Below are 17,632 nucleotides of genomic sequence, written 5' to 3'. Positions count from 1 at the left end.
GTTTTTCATCCAAAAATGAAATACTGCCCCCAGAGTTTCAAGAGGTTAAAGGTCTTGCTCATACAGGCTACGGAGTGGATGATCACACAGTTGTCCGGAACAGCTGGTGCTCTCATGCATACTTCAATGTTGCTTGCCTCGAAGCGAGCATAAAAGGCATTTAGCTCGTCTGGTTGACTCCCGTCACTGGGCAGTTCACGGCTGGGTTTTGCTTTGCAGTCCGTAATAGTTTTCAAGCCCTGCCACATCCGACCAGCATCAGAGCTGATGTAGTAGGATTTAATCTTAGTCCTGTATTGAATCTTTGCCTGTTTGTTGGTTCATCTGAGGGCATAGCGAGATTTCTTATAAACATCCGGATTAGTGTCCCGGTCCTTGAAAGTGGCAGCTCTAGCCTTTAGCTTGGTGTGGATGTTGCTTGTAATCTATGGCTTCTGGTTGGGAAATGTACGTACATTCACTCTGGGGACGACATCGTCGATGCACTAATTGATGAAGCTGGTGACTGCAGTGGTATACTCCACAATGCCATTGGATGAATCCCGGAACATATTCCAGTTTGCGCTTGCAAAACAGTCCTGGTGCGGGGCATCCATGTCATCTGACCACTTCTGTATTGAGCTAGTCACTGGAACTTCCTGCTTTAGTTTTTGCTTGTAAGCAGAAATTAGGAGGATATAATTATGGTCAGATTTGCCAAATGGAGGGCGAGGGCGAGCTTTGTATGCGTCTCTGTGTGTGGAGTAAAGGTGGTCTTGAATTTTTTTCCCCTCTGGTTGCACATGTGATATGCTGGTAGAAATGAGGTATAACAGATTTAAGTTTGCCTGCATTAAGTCCCCTTGCCACTAGGAACGCCGCTTCTGGATGAGCATTTTGTTTTTTGCTTATGGCTTTATACAGCTCGTTAAGTGCGGTCTTAGTGTCAACATCAGTTTGTGGTGGTAAATAGACAGCTACGAATAATATAGATGAGAACTCTCTTGGCAGATAGTGTGGTTTACAGCTTATCATGAGGTATTCTACCTCATTTGAGGCAATACTTCGAAACTTCTTTAATATTAGACATTGCGCACCAGCAGTTATTGACAAATAGACACACACCCCCGCCCCTGGTCTTCCCAGACGTAGCTGCTCTGTCCTACCGATACATGGAGAAGCGAGCCAGCTCTATATTATCCATGTCGTCGTTCAGTCACGTCTCTGTGAAACACAAGATATTACAGTTCATAATGTTCCGTTGGTAGGATAGTCTTAATAATCATAGATCATCTGGTTTGTTTTCAAATGATTGCACGCCAATAATCCCGAGGGTGGTGTTGGTTTACCTACTCGTCAGCAAATTCTTACAAGGCATCCCGCCCTCCTTTCCCTTTTTCTCTGTCTTTTCTTCACACTGATGTGAAGTGGGAATATCCATGTAACATCAGCTTGGCTGAATGCGGCTGTGCCCAGGTCGTCTGTAAAAAAAAAAGGCAAGTGGACATAGAGCCCACATCGTCATCCAAACTTGAGTCCTGTGTAATAACGAAGGAGACCGAGATATCAGACAGCTCCACAGTATATTGCCATGCTGCGAGGATAGCTCGATGTGATCCGACCATAAGCCCAGATCCACCCCCGTATCCTGCAATTCAGATTCTGCCGAGATGCAGGCATCCAGGGGAGGAAAGTAAACTTCAGTTCCACCAAGCCTTCTAAGGAAGGCTACACACCTCTCTTGTACGCAGCCGCCGACTGTGTTCGCACAAGCTGGTTTGATCCAGGGAAGCCTGACCATACACCCAGCCGAGAAATACAAGACTACACTTGTGAGTATGATTCAAAGGCATGGTGAAACCACATGACTGTGGTCAAGGTTGTGAACACGAACCCGGCATAGCCTTCGTCGACTCGTTCGTGCTAGTCATCTTCCTTACAACCAGTAAGTTAAACAGGCAGAAGAATAACAAAAAATTGGTAAGGAACTTCACGAAACTAGTTACCAAACTTTAACACACAACATCCAGAAAGATGAGCACACCTTCCTTAAGTGGGACTGTTAAGTTGGAGTAAAGTCTGATACATTCTGCTTTTACAATGTTTGTTTTTTAAGAAATGCATATGAATTGTTCTGGTCAGCTGTGGGTGAAGAGCGTAAGAAATGAAGGAAGAAATCCCTGACTCAGTGTTCATTGGCCTTGTCAGGTGGGATTCTAATGTTCTTCAGTAAGCGTACTCCCCATAGCTGTTTTTGTCCCGAGCTGACCAACTGCTCTTCACCCACAGCACACATTAATTTCAATGTAATAGAAAATTCATATTTTGATATATTAAATTACCATAATTTGTAGATATTTGACATCAATCTTCATTTAAACTATGCCACTTTGTTTACATACCCTACATTTCTCATCTCATGTGTACATACTGTACTCGATACCATCTACTTCATCTTGCCTATGCCGTTCTGTACCATCACTCATTCATGCATCTTTATGTACATATTCTTTATCTCTTTACACTTGTGTGTACAAGGTAGTAGTTTTGGAATTGTTAGGTTAGATTACTTTTTGGTTATTACTGCATTGTCGGAACTAGAAGCACAAGCATTTCGCTACACTCGCATTAACATCTGCTATCCATGTGTATGTGACGAATACATTTGATTTTATTTTATTTTGTTTGCGGAGATAAGCAATGTGTCTCCAGTTTGCATCCACTGGATGTGCCTGCTCCTCGCGCTCGTCCGGAGGTGCTTGGCACCAGCCTGGTACCACCAGTGCCGGCGCCACACACCAAGCTTCCGGCAACAGTTCCCAGTCCACAGCTTCCGGCGACAGTTCCCACCTCCAACGAAGTTCCACAGTCCGGAGCCTCCAACGACGGTCCACAGTCCGGAGCCTCCAACGACGGTCCACAGTCCGAAGCCTCCAACGACGGTCCACAGTCCGGAGCCTCCAACGATGGTCCACAGTCCGGAGCCTCCAACTACGGTCCACAGTCCGGAGCCTCCAACGACGGTCCACAGTCCAGAGCCTCCAGCGACGGTCCGCGGTCCAGAGCCTCCAGCGACGGTCCGCGGTCCAGAGCCTCTAGCGACGGTCTGCGGTCCAGAGCCTCTAGCGACGGTCTGCGGTCCAGAGCCTCTAGCGACGGACTGCGGTCCAGAGCCTCCAGCGACGGTCTGCGGTCCAGAGCCTTCAGCGACTGTCTGCAGTCCAGAGCCTCCAGCGACTGTCTGCGGTCCAAGGCCTCCGGCAACGATCCACGGTCCGTTTCCACGGAAGCTGAGGGATCAGCGAGCGGAGCGGGGTCTACGTCCCGAACCGGAGCCGCCACCGAGGCCAGATGCCCACCCAGACCCTCCACCATGGAGTCAGGTTTTGTGGCCTGAGTCCGCACCTTTGGAGGGGTGGTACTGTCACGCCATGACCTTAGAGAGCCTTTTTATTTCCCCATTTAGTTAGGTCGGTGTTTGATTTGGGTGGGCATTCTAGTTTTCCTATTTCTTTGTTTGGCCTGGTATGGTTCCCAATCAGAGGCAGCTGTCTATCGCTGTGTAGCCTGCAGAACTTTACGTTTGTTTTGTATTTTGTTGTTTTTCGGTGTTCGTTTTTAAATAAAGGAAGATGTTCGCCTATCACGCTGCACCTTGGTCTAGTTCATCCAACGAATGTAACAGAAAGCTCTTAGAGACTTACCCAGATTTGTAATCGCTGCCAAGCGTCATTATAACATGTATTGACTCAGGGGGTCGAATACTTATTGAATCAAGATATGTTACTTTTTAATGATTTTTTTTCCAAATGTTCAAATTTTTCTTCCACTTTGACATTAGAGTATTTTCTGTAGGTCATTGACAAAAAAGACAATTAAATAAATGTTAATCTCACTTCGTAGCACCACAAAATCTGGAAAAAGTCAGGGTGTGTGAATACTTTGATGTTACAGTATCTGTTTTACCGTTTATTGGGGAATGTCCCCCATTTGAAGGTATCATAAGTATTTGGACAAATTCATTTTCAGTGTATTGAATTTTGATCCCATATTGCGCAATGACTACATCATGCTTGTTTCGAATTATGTTGTGCCCAATAAAAATGAATGGTATATAATATATTGTGTAATTTTGGGGCACGTTTATTGTCAATAAGAATATAATATGTTTCTAAACATTTCTGCATTAATGTGGATGCTGCCATGATTATGGATAATCATGAATTAATTGTGAATAATGATGAGTGAGAAAGTTAAGGAAATAAATATCATACCTCACCCAAACAATTGGGGCAGCAAGAAGCAAAAGGTCACTGGTTCGAATCCCCAGGCCGACTAGGTGAACATCTTCAAGGCACTTAACCCTAATTGCTCCTGTAAGTCGCTCTGGCTGTGCTAAAATGTACATGCACTGTAAGTGTTCAGAAATGTACATTTTATGAAACATATTCGATAGAGTTGGACTTTAGAAAACCAGACTGTAGGTCATAAACTGCACGTGGTAGAAATGAATGCAAGTCACCTGCATCATTTCTGTCGCTGGTTCTGCGTAAAAGGGGCAGTCTGCTGATCAAACAATAACAAAGCCGTCACCGCATTTCTGATTTGGTAAACAGCAGAGGAATTCCATCTGGAGAATGATCAATTTCATAGACAGAGCTATGGATGCAAGGACTGACTAGCCATAAGATCAATATTTTAGTTTGAACCTTGTTTTGAGGCAATACAGTGTTTGTTTACAAACAATGCAGTAAAAAAAACATGTTATGGGTTCTGATTGGGTAAGACAGTTGAACTAAGCTCATGAGGCATTTATAAGTGATATTCTTCAAAAGAAAAAAGGTATATATAATCAGTAATATAAATGTCCAAAAATGGATGTAACAATTGCAGATTGACCCTTTTTATGTGATTGTAATAAATGTCTATAAAAGCAGTGCAAATTCTTTTACAATTGTGCAACAAGCTAGGATAAAAAAATATAGGAAACAAATTACTTAAACTCTAACTAAAAGGTACGCCTGTGTTGTTGTACGTATTACACAGTTAAATGTTGAACAAATCCTGCCCACATCATTTGTTAATTTGTTTTGGAAAACCATTGTAATTGACACGGGCTGTCGAGGGACATGCAAATTACAGCTGGTGTACTGTGGGATGGTACTTGATGTCAGTAAAATGTGCAAGACAAATAGGTGACATCACCATGTTCTGACCTTATACTCCCATCATGCACATCACCATGTTGTTGTTTTTTACCTTGTGATTCCCATCATGTAGTCTACAAAAGCCCGTGCTCAAAAATATCATAATGTTATACTTCTGGCAACCTGGAGAAGAGTGTTTGGCTTGGATAGATAGGGACTCTCAGAAACAGGTAAATCAGATTAACAATTATGTTTTATTTATTTATGAATGAATATTCTGAATATCTGTTTGTTTTCTCCTGAAATAGTTCATTTTAAAAGGCCTTCATTGGATGAATTTGTGTTGATGTATTCCCTTTTTATCTGTTTGATATAGTTATGATCATTTCATTTTCATCAACAGTGGGGGTTCACTGCCATTAAATTGTATTAAGGATTTTCTTTCCAGTTTCAAACCGAAACAGAACTTCCAGTTTTCACACTGATTAAGGAAATTTAAAGGGATTTTAACATCACGTCTCATCATTGGTGTGCCGTGAAGACCACCTGACCTGATTTGACAGGAGATCAGATTTAAAGAGTTCATAAGCTCTTCAATTCAGGTCATACAACTGGTGGGGAGATACAAGTACCAAGGTGAATGATTTAAATGTTTCCCATGTTTAATTTCTGTCTACAAAATTATGCTACAGGGTAGAAATTGCAAGAGCTGAATTTTTTTATATACTCACTCACACACTGTTTAATATTCACACAAACAATGTAGATTTGTCTGCTAACTAATAATACCATTTAGAGACCTATGCTGAATGTGAACTTGTCACAATTCTGTCTTATGACCCAAAGTCTGAAAAACCTCATATAACCCCAATAAGATAGTAACAGTATAGGAGTCAGTTGTAACTGTCTTTAGTGGTGTACATGAAGGGTAATTCACCAATGAAATGATTTGAAACTGATATTTGATGAAAATATATTAAATTGACATAAAATATTTTCATATGATCGTTTAGGCATGTATTGGCAATAAAATGAGTTGCCAAAATGTTATATTTTGTTTTAAATGTTAAAATTGTTTTTTTGTTTGTTTGTTGACGTTAACAAGTGCAATTTGATATAAATCTGTGAATGTGTCTATATACTATAAATTCTAACACTACCTTACAATTTAACACAAGCATAGGAACCTTTACTTTTTAGAGTCATGAGAATATACAACAATAATTATTGTCATCAACTATACCTAACAAAATGATCACACATGATTTTTTTTTTTTTTTAGCCTCAAATGTTGTCAATTAAACCCCCCAAAATGTATGGATTAACAATAAAAATACAAATATGTTTAGGCATGAGAGATATAACCATGGATCATACTATTGAATAACAGTAGTTTCTAATTTGAGTTATGTATGCCTGTTACAACTGACCTGTGAAACAATTGTCTCCAGTCTCCCTTACTTATTATAGACATTTCACATATAGCATATAATAAAGAATTAAAAACAAGCCATTTATGGTGATGGAAAATTAGCTAAATTTAGGACATTACCTCTAACATCTAAGCATTTATTTTCTTACAGTATTTGAAGAAATACATTTCAGGTTATGGAAAATTCATCAACAGTATCATCCATCATACTGTCTGCATACTTTGGAATGGAGGATCTTAAGTATTTGTACTTTAGCATTTTCCTTATTTTGTACATTGCAATTGTTGCTGAAAATGTCATTATAATTGGAGTAATTTACACTGAGAAAACATTGCATCAACCAATTTATTTCCTGGTGTGTAACTTGGCAGCAAATGGTCTCTATGGTAGCACTGCGTTGCTGCCAGCACTGTTGAAAAATGTAGCTTCCCACCCTAGTGAGGTATCTCTAGCCGGCTGTCAAACACAGATCTATTGTATACATACATATGCTATTGTTGAATTTACAATTTTAGGAGTGATGTCTTATGATAGGTATGTTGCTATATGCCATCCACTGCGGTATCATAGCATCATGTCTCTGACAAAAGTGTATAAACTTGTAGCATTCACCTGGATTTACCCTTTGGTAGCATTTCTCGTTTTTTTCATTATAACTCTTCAACTGAGATTTTGTGATAAAACTATAAATAAATTATACTGCATCAATTACTCACTTATAAAGCTCTCCTGTACAAATACGTCTGTTGTGAACATAATAGGATTAATGTCTCTGGTTTTGTATAGTGTACCACAGTTAGTTATGATAATTTACTCATATGCACATGTCCTGAGAGTCTGTGCATTATCTTCCAAAGAATCCAAACTCAAAGCACTGCGAACTTGCACTCCACACCTGTTCGCTATTATCAACTACTTTGTGGGTTGCTACTTTGAAATATTGCAAAGCCGATTTGACACAAGTCATTTACCTTACAGAACTCAAGTGTTTATGTCACTTTACTTTTTGATATTCCCTCCCATTCTTAATCCAGCAATCTATGGGTTAAGTATTCAAGCCATAAGAGTGAAGCTGTTGAAACTTTGTTATAATAAGAAAAGGATATTGTCAATACAGTAGCCAAGGATGTTGATTTGATTTCCATTGTACATTTTTCTCAATTTATCTATAATGTTTGTATTGTGTTGAAGTAATAGTATAGATTACACTGGTTGTACATATAACATAGATATTATATATCTAACAATCTATGAAATATAATAAACTGCAGAACATCTTCTTAATGCTGTTTTATAATAAAATACATAATCATGAATGACATTTTTCTTTAGAAGGAGATGGCTCAAGGGTGATGTTGGAGTGTGTAAACACACGGTTGCCAATCGATTTCCTTTTGCGTAAACTTAAGCCAATCCCAAACTCTAACCTAACCAATTCTGATAATTTATTCGAGGCCTGAGATGTACGGCCCTCAAGGAAAAGCTGTGCCAGAGCTGCCCTTAAAAATGTTAATGAAAAAGCCTTTAGTTGATCATTTATATGCAACGTGTCTTTGGCATCATTAAACTGAAGACTGTAATTTTATCAAACCTATTCTCTGTAACTATTATTACTTGTGTTAGGAAAATTATGATTAAATGACCGAACAAATCATTTTAAATGGAACTATAACTAAGTAAACTTATACTCTGTTTTATTATATCTGATTAACCATATGAGTTCATAAGAAGGGATTGTGTGACACAGACAAGGAGTAATTAAAGTTAATGAGTAAACAGATAAGGTAGTTAACCTATGGTTGAACCGACGAAACTTAGTTCTGGGGTGTTTTAGATAACCTAGGAATGCACTCACTGTCTTTTCTGTTAATTAGAACTGTCAGCTAAGTGGTGATCGATAATGTTGAGGGGTCAAAAGTTAATTCAGTTATGTTGTGTGACCTGTGAGTGTGTTAGTGAGTTAGAATTAACTTTTAACCTCACTTGATTCTTGGTCGGGAGGAGGGGATTCATTCTAGAAGCAATGAAATGACGTCATGTTATTGTATATAAACTATTGCTCGTGGTAACGTGGGAGCGTGCTCCGAGAATAAATTCTGTAACCTATCATTGATAAGACTGGTCTCCGTCTATTTTGTGCAAACAAGAATCTTACAAATTCTCATAAAATAGATTAAGGGAATTCAATTAATGAAAACACATTGATATAATTAAATTACAGTAACAATTGGTCCTTCGAGCGGGATTCCACAAACCTGCCTCTGTCGTCCGAAGGGAAAGCCAAAAGCCGTGCACGGACGGGTCTGGACTCGTTATTTAAAGACCTGGCCTCTGGATTGAGTTTTTTTTTAAAACAGGCCGGTATATGATCTAAGGGCGATAGAGAAGGTGACGGAATCGAACCGGCATTGCTTTTCCCAGACTACAGGACAAAGGTAAATAGTCTTTATTTTTGAATTTGGGAGGAATTATTTAAGGTATTTTTGATTGAATGTTCTAAATAATTAAAAAGCAGCAGTAAAATATATACAGGAGGTATCGGTACGGAGTCAATGTGCAGGGACACCGGTTAGTCGAGGTAATATGTACATGTAGGTAGAGGTAAAGTATGCATAGATTATTAACAGAGAGTAGCAGCAGCATAAAAGAGGGCTCTGGGTAGCCCTTTGATTAGCTGTTCAGGAGTTGCTTGTGGGTAGAAGCTGTTATGAAGCCTTTTGGACCTAGACTTGGCGCTTCGGTACCGCTTGTCATGAGGTAGCAGAGAGAATAGTCTATGACTCGGGTGGCTGGAGTCTTGGACAATTTTTAGGGCCTTCCTCTGACACCGCCTGGTATAGAGGTCCTGGATGGCAGGAAGCTTGGCACCAGTAATGTACTGGGTCATACGCACTACCCACTGTGGTGCCTTGCAGTCGGTGGCCGAGCAGTTGCCATACCAGGCAGTGATGCAACCAGTCAGGATGCTCTTAATGGTGCAGATGTAGAACCTTTTGAGGATCTGAGGACCCATGCCAAATCTTTTCAGTCTCCTAAGGGGGAATAGGCTTTGTTATGCCCTCTTAACGACTGTCTTAGTGTGTTTGGACCATGATACTTTGTTGGTGATGTGGAAACCAATGAACTTGAAGCTCTCATCCTGTTCCACTAAAGCCCCGTCAATGAGAATGGGGGTGTGCACGGTCCTCTTTTTCATGTAGTCCACAATCATCTCCTTTGTCTTGATCACGTTGAGGGAGAGGTTGTTGTCCTGGCACCACATGGCCAGGTCTCTGACCTCCTCCCTATAGGATGTCTCATCGTTGCCGGTGATCAGGCCTACCACTGTTGTGACTTCTGCAAACTTGGTGTTGCAGTCGTGCTTGGCCATGCAGTGATGAGTGAACAGGGAGTACAGAAGGGGACTGAGCACGCAGTCCTGTGGGGCCCACATGCTGAGGATCAGCATGTCAGATGTGTTGTTCCTTATCCTTAACCACCTGGGGGCGGGCCATCAGGAAATCCAGGATCCATTTGCAGAGGGATGTGCTTAGTCCCAGGGTCTTTAGCTTAGTGATGAGCTGTGAGGGCACTATGGTGTTGAATGCTGAGCTGTAGTCAATGAATAGCATTCTAACATAGGTGTTGCTTTTGCCCTGGTGGGAAAGGGCAGTCTTGAGGGCAATAGAGATTGCATCATCTGCGGATCTGTTGGGGCGGTATGCAAATTGGAGTGGGTCTAGGGTTTATGGGATAATGGTGTTGATGTTAGCCATGACCAGCCTTTCAAAGCACTTCAAGACTACAGATGTGAGTGCTACGGGTTGTTAGTCATTTAGGCAGGTTACCTTAGTGTTATTGGGCACAGGGACTATGGTGGTCTGTTTTAAACATGTTGGTATTACAGACTCAGTCAGGGACTGGTTAAAAATGTCAGTGAAGACACTTGCCAGTTGGTCAGTGCATGCTCGGGGTACACGTCCTGGTAATTTGCCTGGCCCTGTGGCCTTGTGAATGTTGACCTGTTTAAAGGTCTTACTCACATTGGCTACTGAGAGTTTGATAACAAAGTCGTCCAGTACAGCTTGTGCGCTCATGCATGTTTCAGTGTTACTTGCCTTGAAGCGAGCATAGAAGTAATTTAGCTCATCTGGTAGGTTCGTGTTACTGGGCAGCTCACAGCTGTGCTTCCCTTTGTTGTCTGTAATAATTTGCAAGCCCTGCCACATCCGACGGCCGTCGGAGCCGGTGTAGTACAATTCAATCTTAGTCCTGTATTGACACATTACCTCTTTGATGGTTCATCAGAGGGTAGAGCGGGATTTCTGATAAGCTTCCGGGTTAGAGTCCTGCTCCTTGAAAGCGGCAGCTCTACCCTTTAGCTCAGTGCGGATGTTGCCTGTAATCCATGGCTTCTGGTTGGGGTATGTACATACGATCACTGTGGGGACGACGTCCTCAATGCACTTATTGATGAAGCCATTGACTGATGTGGTGTACACGTCAATGCCATCGTAAGAATCCCAGAGAGTGCTGTAACTTAGCATCTGCTTCATCTGAACACTTTCTCATTGAGCGAGTCACTGTTGCTTCTAGCTTTAGTTTTTGCTTGTGAGCAGGAATCAGGAGGATAGAATTATGGTCAGATTTGCCAAATGGAGGGCGAGGGAGACTTTGTACACGTCTCTGTGTGTGGAGTAAAGGTGGTATAGAGTTTTTATTTACCTCTTACATTTAACATGTTGGTAGAGTTGAGGTAAAATGCATTTGAGTTTTCCTGCATTAAAGTCCCCAGCCACTAGGATGGCTGCCTCTGGATGATTATTTTCCTGTTTGCTTATGGCCGTATACAGCTCACTGAGTACGGTATTTGTGCCAGCATTGGTCTGCGGTGGTATATAGACAGCTACGAAAAATATAGATGTAAATTATTTTGGTAAATAGTGTGGTCTACAGCTTATCATGAGATACTCTACCTCAGGTGAGCATAACCTTGAGACTTCATTAGATTTCATGCACCAGTTGTTTACAATTATACATTGGCCGCCACCCCTTGTCTTACCAGAGGCTGCTGTTCTGTCCTGCTGTTCTGTTCAGCCACGACTCGGTGAAACAATATATATTACAGTTAATGTCCCGTTGGCAGGATATACATGCTCGTAGTTCGTCTATTTTATTATTGATTGATTGTATGTTGGCTAATAGGACCGATGGTGAAGGTAGATTTCCCTCTCAGCGACGGGTCCTTATAAGGCACCCGGACTGTCGTCCACAATATCTCCATCTTTTCCTCTTGCGAATGGCGGGGATGAGGGCCCTGTCGGCGTCCTAAGTAAATCTTTCCCGTCCGAGTCGTTGAAGAAGAATTCCTCCAGTACGGGGTGAGTAATCGCTGCCCTGATATCAATAAGCTCTTTTCGGTCATAAGACATGGTGGCAGAAACATTATGTACAAAATAAGTTACAAAAAATGTGGAAAACATACACAATAGCATAATTGGTTACAGGATCATAAAACGGCAGCCGTCTCCTTCGGCGGTATTATAAATAAAAAGCACAAATAGTGTACAGACATGAAACACAGACTTTAAAGCCTAGGGAAAGTCTGAGGAGGTGCTGATGCGCGTAACGATGGTGACAGGTGTGCGTAATAATGAGCAGCCTGACAACCTTGAGTGCCGGAGAAGGAGTATACGTGACAGTACCCCTCCCTGATGCGTGGCACCAGCCGCAGGTTGCCAACCAGAGGGACGGTCCCGAGTTGCAGGCCAGTCACTTCTGCTGAGGAGCAGGAACCTGTCGAGCCGGCAGAGGTGCAGGAACCTGACGAGCCCGCTGAGGCGTGGGAGTCTGATGAACCGGCTGAGGCATGGGGAGCCTGACGAACCGGCTGAGGCATGGGGAGCCTGCCAAGCCAAACAAGTCTTGGAAGCCTGTCACACCAGCTGAGGCATGGGAGCTTGACGAGCTAGCTGAGGCATCCTCAGTAGACTCGGCAACAGACTTTTGATGGGTCAACCGGGTCTTGTAAACCTGACAAGCCGGCTGAGGCATGGAAGCCTGACGAGCCAGCTGAGGTATCCCCAGTTGCGGCACCCGGGCCTGACGTCACATACACTAACAAAAAACAAAAAAACACTCCCTGATGCTCCCCTTTGGTGAGGTGTTATTTTGTAACGTGTACGCTGGGAGTCAGGAAGCAAGTTCAGGGAATAATAAATAACACAAGGAACAAAACAAGAAACACAAGTAGTGTACAGACATATAACACTGGAACAGGATCAATAACGCCTCACCAAAGGGAAGCAACAAGCCTCATCAGGCCCCTGCGCCTCAGCCGGCTTGTCAGGCCCCCACGCCTCAGCAGAAGCGACCGGCCCGCTCCTGGTCCTCGGGACCGTCCCTCTGGTCGGCGTCCTGCAGCTGGAGCTGAACATCAGGGAGGGGGTACTGTCACATATACTCCCTCTCCGGCGCTCGAGGTCATCAGGCTGCTCATTATTATGCACACCTGTCACCATCGTTATGTGCATCGGCGCCTCAGACTCACCTGGACTCAATCACCTGCCTGATTACCTTCCCTATATATGTCACTCCCTTTGGTTCTTTCCCTAGGTGTTATTTTTTCTGTGTTTCATGTTTGTACGCTACTCATGTTTATTGTTTTGTCCATGTTCGTTTATTTATTAAATTTGTTTCCCGACTCCTAGCATACACGTTACAGATGTGTAATTTATTTTTTGAAAGCATACTTTACCATTTGAGCATGATGAAGATATTAATTACACTTTGGATAGTGTATCAGTACACCCAGTCACTACAAAGCTACAGTCCTCCTTCCTAACTCAGTTGCTGGAGAGGCAGGAAACCGCTCATGGATTTCACCATGAGGACAATGGTGACGTTAAAACAGTTACATAATTTAATGGGAGAAAACTGAGGTTGGATCAACGACATTGTAGTTACTCCACAATACCTACCTAAATGACAGAGTCAAAAGAAGGAAGCCTGTACAGAATAAAAAATATTCAATATCATGTGACGTGTTTGCAATACGACACTAAAGTAAAACTGCAAAAGTGTGCCAACGAAATTAAATGAATGTCCTGAATACAAAGTGTTATGTTTGGGGCAAATTCAACATATAACATCACTAAATAATAGTGGCTTCATCATGTAATGGGTATGCTTGTCATTGGCAAGGACTAGATAGTTTTTTAGGATAAAAAGAAACAGAATAGAGCTAAGCACAGGCAAAATCATAGTGGGAGACAAATTCACCTTTCATCAGGACAATAAGCTAAAAAAACTAGGCCACATCTACAGTTGACTTGATTACCAAGAAGACAGTGAATGTTCCTGAGTAGCCGAGTTACAGTTTTGACTTAACTCATTTGTCAGCTCAAGCCATCTCCAGTGACCATACGCCCAGATTAGCTGCATGGAACTAAAGTGGCGTCCATGAAAACACAGACACTAGTAGGACAGAATTGTCTTACTATTAGTTGAATATTAATTGTTACCATTAATATCAAATAGAAAAATTATTCATTTAACCGATCTATCACAACCCCCCGAGTCAATACCATTATTCTTTAAAATATTATTCAAGCTCTGTCAAATTGGTTGTTGATCATAGCTAGACAACCATTTTCAGCTCTTGCCATAGATTTTCAAGCAGAATTAACCTTTATTTTACTAGGCAAGTCAGGTAAGAACAAATTCTTATTTACAATGATGGCATACTCCGGCAAACCCGGACGACGCTGGGCCAATTGTGGGCCGCCCTATGGGACTCCCAATTAAGGCCGGATGTGATACAGCCTGGCCGGTGGTTCTTTGCATAATCAAAATCCTTTTGGATAAAACATTGAGGTAAATCCTGTATGGACATGCGCCACAAGAGTAGGAGTGCTGATCTAGGGTAAGGCCCCACCTCAGGCTGTTGCGGGATCGTATTACTGCCACACCTACCGGTAATCTCCTCTTATGCACTCTGGACATATGTTGGTATTACCCAACTTGCTAACGACCATCAAGTCCTCATGGCCTGGTACTCAGGGCTCTATTGTCCCTCTAACCACTGACATCAATGCAAATGCAATCGGGATTCACATCAGTCACTTATCATCAAAACAGTATCATGCCTTTAAAACTCACCACACTGTGATGATAAATTTGAACAGCAGGTTGAAACTGAGCGTAAAACATGGTCGATGTGGATGTTGTTTCAAAGCGCAACACAACAAAATGGACCCGCATCTTTGAAAAATGGACTGTCTGGAAAGATGCTGGATAGGCTACTTCGGCTTTATAGCTGAGCTGTGCTTAATATGAGCAGCTAAGAAATAAATCTTAGAACACTTATTTTACTCCATGCATTAACCATAGCTATTTAAGGAGCATGCGCTCATTGCACGACTGTCATGCCTACTGCAGGTCTAATAACCACCAGCCCTGGCTCCATCACTGTGCACACCTGCTCCCCATCATTACGCACACCTGGACCTCATCATCACCTTGATTACTCTCCCTTTATTTCTCTCCCTTTATTTAGAGTTCAGTAGCGTCTGTCATTAGGCAGTATTGGTTTTTGTTCATGTTCAGTACATTTCTCCTGTTTTGTTTACCTGCTTCTCTGTTCATTAAACATACCTTCTGCACCTGCTTCCTAACACCAAGTGCATATGTTCCAGGGACAGGTGATAATCCACCCAAACTCTGTGTGCCATGGGCTCTCCAACCCTGTTCCTGTAGCTTCCCTTAATTTGGGAAACCAAGTGAAATCTGTTCGGGAACATCGATAGTAACATGTTTTCGCAACAAAACATATTTCACTAAACTGTTGACAGCCCCTCTGCATGCTCGTAAAATGAATAAATGGGAGAGAGAGGAGGAGATGGAAACTCATGGTGGTGAGATATTTTGTATATCTAAAGGTAATCTGTCACCCAATTAATTATGAAAATATTTTAAAATGCCTCCATTCGCTATTTGAGTGCATACGGATGACATGTCTATTTTCCCCTGCCCCTGTTCCTGCCCATTTCATAACGGGCCGTTTGAAACTCATTTTACATATTAGTAAAGACAGGATTAAATTGAGAATAGTCTGATGGGTACAAATATGATCACTTGATGAGCAGTAGCGGTGCTTAGGTAAAATCACTGGGGAAGCCAGGGGAAAAAGTCATATTACAGCCCATGTGTTGTAATAATTGTGTTTGCTCTATAACCTGTTAGTTCAGTTCTCTTGCGACAGGTATATAAACGTCTAAGGCCGAGACAATAAGACACAGTGGCTCATCACAAAACCAGAGAACAACCTCTGTCTAGTGAAGTCCAAAAGCAACAAACCGTTACATGACCTACAGCATGGTCAAGCAAGTTAATGTTTTTGACATTTTCAGACTACTATTGACTACTACTATTATAGACTACTACTATTGATTTAGAACCACGGATAGTTACCACCTTTTGCCTTGAGTCGAGAAGCAGGTGCAGGTGGTAAGTTTAATACGACAATGAACATGGAACAATACAACATAGGAGTAGCGTCCCGAGTACCAAATAAAGGGGAGGTAATGAGTGAGGTAATGGAGTCCAGGTGTGCCTCATGATAAAGTGCAGGTGCGCGTAATAATTGATGCCAGGTGCATCGTCACAATGGTTTCCAGGGTTGATCTTACTGATATATGGAGAGAGAGGTTTCCGGCCGACAGATCATTCACTTGGAGTAACAAAACAGGCTCCAGACAATCCAGAATAGATTTTTGGCTTATATCCAAATGTATTGATAGTGAGTGTGTTACTACAAATATTTGTACTACTCCCCTCACAGACCATAAGGCTATTTACATTGATATCAAAATATTTACCCCTGATACAAACCTTGGTAGAGCATCCTACTGGAAGCTAAATAGCTCATTATTAAATAATGATATACATTTGAGGTTAAAGATCTGCTCTCACACTTTTGGGAAAGGGCTTGTGAAGAAAAATCTTATTGCAAGAACTGGGAGCTCTTTAAATTTGAGGTGTCCAAATATCTTAGAAAATATGGTAGTAATCTTGCTAAGACCAGAGGAGCTGAGGAGGAAAAGGTGATCATTAAGATAACTTCCCTTTCTCAGAGGTCCCCAGCTGACCTCTTGGGGGAGGAGAAGATGGAACTAATTGAGTTACAAAATAAACTGGATAATATATATAAATTAAAAGCAGAAGGAGCCTTTATTAGATCTAGGAAAAAATGGATTGAGGAGGGAGAACAGAATTCATCCTATTTCTTTAGACTTGAGAAATTTCACTCTAAAAATAACACTATCCATAAGTTAAACATTGATGGTGTTATTACAGATGACCAAAAATTAATCGCTAAATACTGCAGCAATTTTTACAGATAATTGTATAGCTCTACGTACTGTCAGGAATCCACAGATATGTTTTTTAACTCACTGAATAATGTTCACTCTATCAGTGATATAGAATCTAAACAGTGTGATGAACCCATCAAAGTTGAAGAGATTATAGAGTCTATCAAACATCTAAAGAACAATAAATCACCAGGTGTTGATGGAATTACATCAGAATTTTACAAATTATTTTCTGAACAAGTAGCTCCCTTCCTATTCGAAGTCTTTTTAGAGAGTATTAATAACAATGTTCTCCCTCCTACAATGAGTCAGGGGTTAATAACACTGATACCTAAGCCTAAAAAAGAAGTGCTGCTCATCGATAACTGGCGTCCAATTTGTCTTCTTAATAATGACTATAAGATATTAGCCTCACTACTTGCAAGAAGAATTAAAGAAGTTCTGGATGCAATCATTGATGAAACACAGTCTGGCTTCATGAGGAACAGACATATTTCTAACAATGTCAGACAAGTATTAGACGTACTTGACTACTCAGACCTAATAACTGAGGATAGCTTCATATTATTTTTAGATTTTTATAAAGCATTTGACACAGTAGAGCATCAGTTTCTCTTCCACTCCCTTGAGAGACTTGGCTTTGGGGATTTTTTCTGTAAGGCTATTAAGACTCTCTATGCAAATGGTAACAGCTCTATCAAATTGAAATATGGCACCTCAC

General features: G+C 41.5%; 2 protein-coding genes across 2 annotated transcripts in view; one reads left to right on the top strand and one right to left on the bottom strand.

The window, feature by feature from the left end:
• The window catches only part of LOC135547855 (olfactory receptor 2G3-like), a 48,891-nt gene extending 45,537 nt beyond the window's left edge, over window positions 1–3,354 (bottom strand). Inside the window, 1 exon segment of the mRNA XM_064977079.1 lies at window positions 3,009–3,354. Coding sequence (XP_064833151.1) covers window positions 3,009–3,354 — 346 coding nt within the window.
• A 3,380-nt stretch (window positions 3,355–6,734) lies between these two features.
• Window positions 6,735–7,679, top strand: LOC135547854 (olfactory receptor 4B13-like). The gene has a single exon (XM_064977078.1). The coding sequence runs from the start codon at window positions 6,735–6,737 to the stop codon at window positions 7,677–7,679; it is 945 nt and encodes a 314-aa protein (XP_064833150.1).
• The last annotated feature ends 9,953 nt before the right edge of the window (window positions 7,680–17,632 follow it).

This window comes from Oncorhynchus masou, chromosome 11 (assembly GCF_036934945.1).
Source record: "Oncorhynchus masou masou isolate Uvic2021 chromosome 11, UVic_Omas_1.1, whole genome shotgun sequence".
Classification (NCBI taxonomy): domain Eukaryota; kingdom Metazoa; phylum Chordata; class Actinopteri; order Salmoniformes; family Salmonidae; genus Oncorhynchus; species Oncorhynchus masou.
This window is presented reverse-complemented; position numbering and strand designations above follow the sequence as displayed.

Coding starts and splice junctions, on each gene's coding strand:
- LOC135547854 (XM_064977078.1), top strand. CDS start 6,735: ATGGAAAATTCATCAACAGTATCATCCATCATACTGTCTGCATACTTT.